The 11,120-nt window shown below is 37.4% G+C and overlaps 1 protein-coding gene and 1 long non-coding RNA gene across 3 annotated transcripts; one reads left to right on the top strand and one right to left on the bottom strand.

The window, feature by feature from the left end:
* Positions 1-340: 340 nt before the first annotated feature.
* LOC125179054 lies at positions 341-10,554 on the bottom strand. Of its 2 annotated transcripts, XR_007157132.1 has the most exons (5): positions 10,487-10,554; positions 3,005-3,062; positions 1,251-1,440; positions 986-1,078; positions 341-428 (listed from the first exon to the last, which is right to left on the bottom strand). It is a non-coding gene; the product is annotated as an uncharacterized LOC125179054 (long non-coding RNA). The 2 variants fall into 2 exon arrangements; XR_007157131.1 differs by lacking the exons at positions 3,005-3,062; positions 10,487-10,554 and having other exon boundaries at positions 1,251-1,519.
* Positions 4,911-7,460, top strand: LOC108678279 (partner of bursicon). Its single transcript, XM_018166653.2, has 4 exons — positions 4,911-4,939; positions 5,376-5,490; positions 5,811-5,935; positions 6,701-7,460. Exons 2-4 carry the CDS (start codon positions 5,376-5,378, stop codon positions 6,866-6,868), a joined length of 408 nt encoding a protein of 135 aa, XP_018022142.1. The 5' UTR covers positions 4,911-4,939; the 3' UTR covers positions 6,869-7,460.
* Positions 10,555-11,120: the final 566 nt, after the last annotated feature.

Here is an 11,120-nt window from a genome sequence, read left to right as displayed (position 1 = left end):
GACAAGATGACTTCAATCGTGCATTTAATTGATTCAATTGCATCATAGTTGTTATGCTATTTTGTTCAACAAAATTGTGTCACCAAAGAACAAAAGTGTATCAGGAGGTCCAAAGTGAATTACTTTTGAAACAGGTCAAAATTGAATCAAAAAACGAAAGTGAGTCGAAGAACGAAAGTGCATTGGCGACCTATGTGCCAAACGTTTTTCAAGTCTCCGGCACTGTACATGAAAGAGAATACCACGAGATGATTATAAATGAGGCAATAGTTAATGGTTGCATAAATTTGCAGAGATGTATATAATAATGATATTTGTAATTAACAATATATTAGTCGGTATAATTTTATAAGACAAAAATATTTGTACAATTTTTTATGTAAACACTTCTCCGGCGACGCTGCAGTGAAGGGGAGTGCAGCCATCATCTGTGAAGAAAAGATGAGTCAAAATGGATGTCAATACATCATGATTACACAATACAAACCATACATTATACCGTGACACGCAGAAGTATTGGATACATTACAGTATCCAATCTCAAATTATATCTCAAATTAAAGTAAAAGATTTTACCTAACATTTGGTCAGTATATTGCTAATGTTACTAGAAACATTAAAAACTTAAAAGCAAAGAAAACTTCACAAAAATTCATAGTATCTTTAAAGAAAACGTTTCGGAGTCCAGCTCCATCGTCAGTTCGAAAATTCTAGAACAAGTTAACGTTTTCTTTAAAGATAATATGAATTTTTGTGGAGTTTTCTTTGCTTTTGAGTTTTTAGTGAATTTGCGATTCAAGCAAACGAGTGACATTATTACTAGAAACATTATGTTGAAAGGATATCGAAAAGTAAGCCGTGTTTAGATTTTATTCAACAAAATATAAAAATTAACCCACGCAAAAGTATTGGGTACGTGTTCAAAAATGAACAAAAAATAACTTTTCAAGGTACGCTATTCAACACAGATTATTCGTTCTCTTACGTTCGCGGTTTCCTCCTGCTAGAGGCGCGGGGAAATGCGTCGCGTGCAGGCAGGCCGATGCGTGCAGCAGCACGCCGGGGTCTGATGTATTGCCTGCTGGCAGCAATAGAGAAATCATTATGGCTGCAAGAGAAATCATCGAACTAAGTTATGTTATAATAACAATAATTAATTAATAAATATAATTATAATATAATAATAAATATATATTATATAATATAGAATATATTAGTCAGTATAATTTCATACGACAAAATATTTAAACCATTTTTTATGTAACTCGCTCCTCCGGCGACGCTGCAGTGAATGTGATGCCTGGCACCTCCTGCTGGGTACAGGCCTCCTGCTACCTCCGGTAGCCCATTCATCGGAGATTCTTTTGAATAGTTCATCATCTTCATCTTGGAATTGGAAGCGTTGACCTCCGGTCACGATCTTTAAATCGGTCATACACGCTGCACACGTGTAATCGGTCATACAAGCTTTTACTATAGTCAAAAAATTAAAAGTTCACGTCACACTCGTATGTAAACAAAAAGTTAAATTTTTAAACATATTCACAGCAATCCTAAAAAAACTAAAACATTTCGTTATGCAACACCCTAATAAAACAACGTACGTACTAAAACATTCGGCACGGTCACCTTTGTCTTCCCACCCTCCCCTCTCTCAGCCCTCCACTCCTCAAGACCCCACTCTTATCAACCTCCTCCTCTCCCTCATCCTCCACACGTTTTCCAAATATCCCTTCACACTCTCAAACATAGCCGCAGTTGCTCCTTCAGACAGACCCACAATCATTGTCATCCACTCTTCGCTTGTTCTCTTCGTCTCACCTCTCTCATTCAGAATCACCTCCATCATAGACTGACGCTCTCTCTCATACGCCCCACATTCCATCACCAAGTGCTCCACAGTTTTCTTCTCGTCCCCATCACACATAAAACATTTATTTCCCTCCTCTCATTCCACCTGTATGTACGTCCATTCACACCTAGCGCCCTGCCCTAACACAAAATACTATGTCCCCATGCACCTTTACCACCATCATACATGCATTCATATTCTAGAATCGCTTTCATTTGATACAGTCTTAGTGTCTTTTCCCTCCATTCCTTGCTTTCGCACCTTCAGCCCATAGTCTTTCACTCGCTTATTTATTTCTCTTTTCCACTCTTTTTCATCCCACTCTATTCCAATCGCACCTGGTACTGTCATCACCCATTCGCCTTTTGGTCCCGCGGGTCCATGGCGCACCCATGCTTCATACATACCACACTTACGTACCAATGCCCGACATCTACGTGCCCATTTACTCACCTTCATGTTCCGCATATACATCTTTCGTGCCTAACGTACGTTCATCGTCCATTCGCTCCAGTCTCACTTTATACCTCAAAACTGATCTCATTCGTCTCTCCTTCAAAGTACTCCATTACGTGTCCCCTCTCAGGGCTTCCACCGCAGCCCACCTGGGGGCTTCTAGTGCTAATCTCGCCACTTTACTCTGTACCAATTCCAGTTTATCTAGCTGACCATCACTAGATGTTATCACATCCAATCCATACATAATACTAGGTACTGCCACACTCTTCCACACTTTCCTAAATACTTCATACTTACTCGCTCTCACTTTTGCTGCACTTCCAAGTTTACTCATCCATTGATTCGCCTTACTGAAATTCGCGGCCTTGGTTCTCTGACATCCCTCATGGTCCACACACATCCCTAAGTACCTACCTATATTCATTTGTCCCAACAATCTCATTCCCTCCCAACGTCCACACTCTGCTTATATCCTCAACCGATCTATTCACAACAAGTACTTAATTGGCTCTTCTCCGCACTGAATCGCACATTGAAGTCACTCCCATACTCAGTCACACAGTCCAGCATACTTGGTAGTTCTTCGCTATTTTCACTCAAAATCACAGAATCATCAGCATACAGCAGAAGCATTTTTAACCTTTCACCACCCACACGCACACCAACATCCATTCTCCTCACCCAATCACTTACCGATTCGTATTTTCGCCAAGCCATGCAGCTGATCCCAACCAGCGTTTTCTTGCCTGTCCTGCACATAAGGTATAAATAATTAGCAACATATCTTTGTACGCCATTGCACAGCCTGTACCTATGCGTGATTACTAGGGAAGAATGATGGCTGTGCGTGAGACTAGGGAAGAACGAATAAAAAGCGGGAGAGTACCTATCTTTATACTTGAAAGACGAACCGATTTGAAAGTTTTTCACACCAATTGCAGATTAACATTTTTAAGATATTTGTTGAACAAAATTTTCAATTCCTTAGCAATAAATCACGTTTAACAATAAATCAGGTTTTTACTGTCCCAATCGGGAACAACTTCATTATATTGCCTAGACATGAATTTCTTAATTTGAGTACCTATAATAAACGAGACAATCGGCCTGGAAAGGGCCAATTGAGTTACTCACTTCATTATTCACAAATCCTATAGCATGGATAGCAGTGAGGGCTTTACGCGACTCATCTGAATTGCTTTAGACATATGAAGATCTTTCATCTATTATTTATGACAAATTTACGAATGAAATTATCAGTAAATAATTTAATTGATAACAACGGAAAAATTCCACAAATATTTTGTATTTTGTACTTAATTCCAAGAAATTTGTAACTCTACATCTATTGAACGATCGAGATTTTTTCAGGACATTTCGTTCGTTGATGGCGTGCATTGAATGGCGTCAAATAGTTACGTTTAAGCTCCGAAGTCAACTGTGAGGAAGCGATTTGTGCATATTTGTACCAAACGTATCTCGTTGAAAAAAAACGGATTTACCTATTGATAAACCACAGCGTTGTCGCATTCACATATGTATTCATCAACGATCGTTAGTTACTAAAGTAAAATATTTGCAAGTAAGTATAAGCAGTGTGTGCCTATTATTCTTTACTGAGCGCACCTATGGTGTTGGAAAAAAACTGCCTTACCTATAAAGTATAAATACACCCCAATGTGGTTTCATACACATGTACTCATTGAACAATCTTTACCAAAACTCAGATAAAATATTCGCAAGTATGGAAGCAGTCAACGGCCCTTGTACGAGCTGGAATTCCCAGCGTTGAGCCCAGCGCGTTTATGGCGCTCGACTAAAAGGCTTCCCGGCGAGCTACATCGCCCTCTACTTATCGTTATCTTCATATTTGACCTTCAGTATTTCGGTTATGCTGCACGTTCATCATCGTAAATCCGGTACTGGAGGTCGCCATAGCATACAGTTCGTTGGAATATTCGAGAAAATGAATATCCGTTTGAATATTCGTTTTAATTTGCTATATGACAGCAGATCAAACAAACTTTGGGAGTCGGCAAAAAAGTTTGAAAACAAAATGCCGTAATTTTGTCAACCAGCGTTTTCGAGCAAAGAATATCGAACATTGCAGAAGTGCGTTGAAAGTACTAGGTTGACATACTCGTTAATAAGTTAGATGAATTTAACTCTTTAAAAAAAATTGTGTTATTTGCTCGTATAATTTGCTCATACAATTTTTCACAATTATTACTTAGGAAAGAAAGTAAAGAAGGAACGAACTTTCCATGCCTGTACGTAAATCTGTCGCGATGGCCGAGTGGTTTGAGCATTGATTGAACCAGCGAATTGGCAGTTCGAAATCTGCAACTGGTTCTAATCCGCAAAATTCTAGTCTAAATCGGCACGGTGGTCGGGTGGTTAAGAATCGACAACAGGCCAAAGTGGCTTTATCAAAACTGACGCCGCAATAATATATTATTATTACAGCATCAAAACTGACGCCGCAATTATATATTATTATTACAGTTATTATTAAAATTTAATTATAACAACGGCTCGGGTCACCTCACTGGGTGGCTGATGCAAAGACCTGTCCAGCATCTGTTGACGGCGCGTCACTCGCTCCTGAGCTGTCGTGGCATCAGCACGGTTAGTCGCTGCTCTGGATTATATCTGAGCGACACGACCAAGTATATAATCTTGCTGCTCTGACTGAGATTAGTTTAGTCACCATGCAAACAAATCTCAGCCAAACAAACAAATCTCAGTTTGTTTGGTGTATAAATGAATTTGTGAGAGTATACATCTCTTCAGCATTCGTACAAATATATCATTTATGGAGCGCAAAATTTCGTCGACGTTTTGAATTGAGTTCGTCATTATATTGTAGCTAATAAAATAAATTTAAAATGTAAAATGAGTTTAAGTCATCATTTGAGCCTCCATCTTTTTTAGATGAAACTTCTATCGTGGTCTCGGCAGAATACACAAACGAATAACCATGTCGAAAATATGATAATTTGTTTATAAATATTGAATTCTTATGTATAATATAATTTTTTTTGTCCCTGTTTCCTCGGTGCAGATGCAGCTTTTAATTCTGAGGACAGCGCTGCTGAGCGCCGCGCTGCTCACCGTGAGCGCCGGCCGCTCATACGATGAATGTGAAACTCTGCCTTCAACCATACACGTCACGCAGGGTATAAATATCAAATAATAATCTCATTTATAAGTAAATACAAAGTAATTCATAGAAAGTTAAAACATAAATTCATGATCTTATTTGATCACAAATGAATAAAACATTCTCACATGTTGCATACATTATTTGATCGATTTCGGTGAAATGATGCAAGAGCATCGTGGCATTCACATGACGAAGGCGAAACTCTGCCTTTAACCATACAAGTACCTCAAATTAAGGCTGGAAATCTATGAAAATCCTATTCATAAACTTTTTTAATTATAAATCGACTAAAAATGTTCCTATATAAAAAAATTTTTCTATGAATGTCGACAGAGGAACGAGACGACAACGGGCGCCTGATCAGGCAATGTGAGGAGGACGTGTTGGTGAGCAAATGCGAGGGATCCTGCCAGTCTAAAGTGCAGCCTTCGGTGAACACCTTGAGTGGCTTCTACAAGGTAGGATCTTAACCACACCACACCTTTGTTGTATTGTATTGAACATCATGCTTGGCTTCTACAACGTAAGATCTTAACCATACTATGCCTTTGTTGTATTGTATTGAACATGAGTGGCTTCTACAAGGTAGGATCTTAACCACACCACAGCTCTGCTGAATTGAATTGAACACAAACACAATTCGTACATCAAAATCAAGCATAGACATGACGAATAAGCATAGACATTTCCAACACGATCCCATTTGACACAAGATGCTGTTAGCAATACAAGCCACATAACGATGATAAAGCTTCGGACCTGAAAAACTTGTGGCCCAAAGACATCTTTGAAGTTGTGATTTAATCAGGATCATTGCAATATGTATTATGTAATGAGATTTATGAATAAGAAAATAATAATAGATCGGAAGTCAATAATTTACTTTTGTGACGTAACTCTAAGAATGATTATATTCTATTCCGAAGTCCGAAAGTTTGACTCGACTGCCATCAAATGAAATTTTCTGCTCGATTGCCATCAACAAGTGAAGCGAATATTGCCAAAAGGAAACTGATGAACGAGCGCGAGCATCAATTAAAATACTGAAATTAAAAACAAATTTATGGTTATTGATCTTCCTTGATGTTTCCTTGTAGACGAAATGCTGCGAACATATAAATTATTTTGTCCGGCAGCCTAAATAAGCACTAGCTAGTATAATTTCTTGCTTCAATGGTAGCCTTATTATTCCAATAATTGTTAAAATAATTGCAATGCGACAGGACTGTCGATGCTGTCGCGAGACATCGCTGCATGAACGCGAAGTGTTGCTGACGCGCTGCTACGACGGCGACGGGATAATGCTTGGTGGCTCCAAGGCGACCATGAAAATAACCATGAAGGAGCCGTCAGACTGCACCTGCTACAAGTGTGGCGACCCCACGCGATGAGCCGTCAGACTGCACCTGCTACAAGTGTGGCGACCCCACGCGATGAGCCGTCAGACTGCACCTGCTACAAGTGTGGCGATCCCACGCGATGAGCCGTCAGACTGCGCGTGCGGTCGACAATCGCTAGCACATGCATAAAAACAATTCAATGTATCATTTGGCTGGAACTAACTACGTTAATTTGAGATGTTCACGTATAACTAACCTACCTACTATGTACATTGGCTTTAGTGCATAGTAGTTGTTTTAATTAGGTCAGGTTAGTTAGCACTGTTACGATGTGCGTTACTGAAACTCTATAGCATTTTTGTAGCTGCATACAATATGTAATAACATTACTCATTACCTATTGATGATGTTCTCTATGTGGCGTAGAAAATGAGGAACAAGTTTCTCTTAATTCTAAAATAGCATCATTTAATTAGAGAGCATACTAATGCTCAAACTTGTGGGAACACTATATGTAATCTTATATACCTTTACATGCACCTACTGCATTTATACATTTACCCACTGATCGGCCCAAAGAACCCAACCGCTAACTGGTATAATTATATTAGTATTTTAGTATATTATTAGTGCAAATAAATCTAATTTGTTGACAGTTGTTAGCTGGTTCAGAAAAAAATGAAACACTCGAGACAATTTTTTGCTCAAAAAATTGATCCTTAAACTTTAGAGGCATCCTGAGTCTGAAAGTGCGACTGTTGACCTCTGTGCTTTTTTCGAAATTGTGAAGCATTCCACAAAAAAATCGCACGAATAAGTTTTATCCCCAGCAAAACTATCGCTAATAACAGAATGTCGTTTGTGAAGAACCCGTCTATTTAATGTAGAAAACGAAATTATGAAGAAAGTATACCCTATAAGATTTATGAGGGGAGAAATACGTCAAACATATAACGGTAAAATTGATTCAATGTTAATAGAATTTTTGGGAAGCAGTTCTGCGATCTTATTGCCTCACTTTAGATCTGTTACATATATGCGAATGTTATAAGCTATAATCACTTTAAAACTATACGTACCGCATTTAAGTGTCGTACTTTTAACTTACACGCGGACTTCGAATTTATTGTTACGCGACAACAGAGGCTGGTGTTGAATGTCACCTAAGTTTATGCTATATTAAAAACTGCATGGAAAACTTTATCGTATTCCTTCATTATCATAAATAAATCTAACAGCTCTGATAGAATTTTCTGTTGTTGAATCGATTCACTAGTATGGAAAATTTTTATCAGTATCTTTAGTCAATGAAATTAATAAGCAGTACTCGCTAAATGTTCCCAAATGTAAAAGATGACATTGCGTGCGCAGGTGTTCAAGACTTGACCCATTTATTACAGAAGGGTCCAACATATGTCGTGCGTGCATCATTAATAATAAAAGAACACTTTCGCGGTCATGAACTATTTTAACTTAGTTATAAGTACACAGAAATGATTACTACTTAACGCAAGCTAATCATACAACACAACGTGTTTCAACATGGGACATCTGCGGATCCTTGACGACTATGCTCAAGGTCGAATATTATATATACGTACTGACTGTGATAATAAATAGCGCAATATTTAATATAAAATTCAAACAATTTCATTATACAGTGGTAGTATATGGAAGAATACTATGAATTAACTATTAGTTGATTTGACTACTTGGTAGTGCGGTGGTAGGTACAATTGCTACAACGCAACTGTCAAAAGTCTCCCAATGACAATAGATCTGTAAGAGATAGGAACAACTGATTGCAACCATTCTGCTGGATCCTAACAGTCCCTCATAATACTCCATAATGAAAGTTAGATTTCATGCGCTGAACGAAGAAGCTCAAGCAATATCTACAAATATCATTGTTTCTACGCATTAATTAGACTGTGCAAATAAAATCTAAAAAATTAATAGAATTTGACGTATTAAGAGTTAATAACTTTCATACATGTTTTACGTCATTTAAAGTAACGGAAAGAAATTGAAAATGGCAACGTAGACCGCAGGTATAAATTGCAATACCGCGAAACATTACCCAGACGAAAACCAAAATTTTGAAATTAATGCTAACCAACGGCAATTATGTCGTCATGGCTTGCAGATAGGGGCCTCTTCATTTGTAGTACTAAAGATCATAGGGGCTGGTTGAATGATTATTTATTTAAACCTATATTCAGGCCAACAATATGTTGAATTTATTGGCTTTTTTCATAAGAAAACCAGAATAAAAATAATTTTAAAAACTGAACATGAAATTCAGGAGGTGATAAGAATATTTTAGGTGGGCTAAAGCCCACTAAAATAGGCCTAATGACTCCTGCTGCTAGCCATACTTTTAGACATTTGGAATACCATCGGAAATAATGCACACAAGCCAATTACCGTCGATCGAGAGAGCATAGCATGCTGCATGCAAAGGAGTAGTCCATAGTACTAAAATTATTCGATAAACAACGGAATAATTTAGAGCGAGTGGAAATGATCAAAATTTGAATACTGAAATAAGTTTAAATAAGATGAATTTGTTTCATTTACGTGGAGGTTACAAGTAAATCGTTCAGAATAAACAAACATAGTATGTCATTTCAATGAATGAAACAAATAATTTTACGGTTCAAAACTATCATTGTATGCCCTTTAAAGAATTTCTACGGATCAACAAAAAAAAATAATCATAGGGAAACTACGTTAGATATGAGCTCATCCTGCATAATATCGTCGTTCAAGTAAATATAACAGTTTAGAAGCCGATCAAAAATATTAAAACAAAATGAATTTGCTCAATATACGAAAGATAACACAGTTAAGACAAATATGAATGAAATTATCGAGAGTTTTTATTGACGCACTTTTCTGTGTTTATTTTTAGAAAAGGCTCGCAATCTCGCATAAACATAGTTATGTGGTGTTACCGTGTTAAAGCATAGGTTAAAACGCGCCGTTTTCCAAACTGCCCAAAAAATTAATGGACTTGCAACGTGCAACCTGTAATGCTTCATGGGTGAAAATAACACTGCAGCACCGTAAAGACGGTATTGGAACCATAATAACGAACACTGGATGACGAACGAAGGCAGAAGAATGTAGGTAGCTATCTAGGTACCTAACTTCTGAATCGTGCTACTTTTTCGTAGCTAGGAGAGTCTTCAAGCATAAAGAAATATTGCTATACTACAGAACCAGTGAATGTTTTGACTATCGACGGGAGATCTATTCAACATATCACAGAATACACTTCGTAAATATCATAATTTATAAAATTATTAGCGCCACGCGATACACACTCAGAGGCACGAGTTTATTTCATTCGGGAGAAGCCCAATTCAGTAATGTTTTGTACTGAAAGTCGATATCAATCATAATCAATGCTAAATTTTAATAATGTCGGAAGGTTTTTTTTTTTACAAACAAGGCAATATCCATTAGAGAAAATCGGATATATTATACGTGGAGAAATATTCACGCAACGGCCAATTCAGTTTGGGATTCTTTTCTTTTTTCTTCTCAATGTTGGGTCTTCTGAAAAATTTTGCAACTCGCCTAATATTCAACTGTAGTATCAGAGCAAATAATAGAGTCAACGATCTGACATAGAGGGTATATATATATATATACAAAACTTACTTGGTCACAAGATCAACGTTTTGCAGGTGGAAAACACGTCCAAAATCACTACCGTAAAACATCGTAGAGACATTCACGCCTTCACGGTACTTCTACTGAATGACCGGAATTTTCACAGACTTATTTCTCGAAGGAATTCTTTAAGAAACGCGGAACAAAAGCCACACGTTAGCGTAATATTCAGTATAAATACCAAAAACATCATTACCGACGTCATAAATTTCCTAAATTTGGCTGCTCCTAAATATTTAGTTCTATTTAGCATTAAATTCGGTAATTATAAAAAATTTTCGCTGCGAAATTTATCGCAATTGACGGCGTTGCTTGCCAAACTGCTAATATCACCTGTTGCTGCTCCATGATTGAACTCATTGTCAATGCAAATAATGTTGTGGAACGTGAACAATTCAACTTTGAACGCAATCAATACGCCAGAATCTAATAAAATCACATTTGCTGCTCAACAAAGGAACGAGAATGAAAAGACGTTTAATGCGGAAACGCATTAAACAAACCTGAGAACACCAGAATTGCTACAACAAGCACAATGAATTAGATGATGAAAAGTATGAAAGTAATTCCAGTTAATTACATAGAGTTTAACTTGGCTTGGATATCTCGTGTAGAATGTAGA

The sequence above is a fragment of the Hyalella azteca genome, unplaced genomic scaffold (genome assembly GCF_000764305.2).
Source record: "Hyalella azteca isolate HAZT.00-mixed unplaced genomic scaffold, Hazt_2.0.2 contig14766, whole genome shotgun sequence".
In the NCBI taxonomy this organism is placed as follows: Eukaryota; Metazoa; Arthropoda; class Malacostraca; order Amphipoda; family Hyalellidae; genus Hyalella; species Hyalella azteca.
Note: the sequence above shows the minus strand (reverse complement) of the source record. Positions and strands in the feature narration are given on the sequence as shown.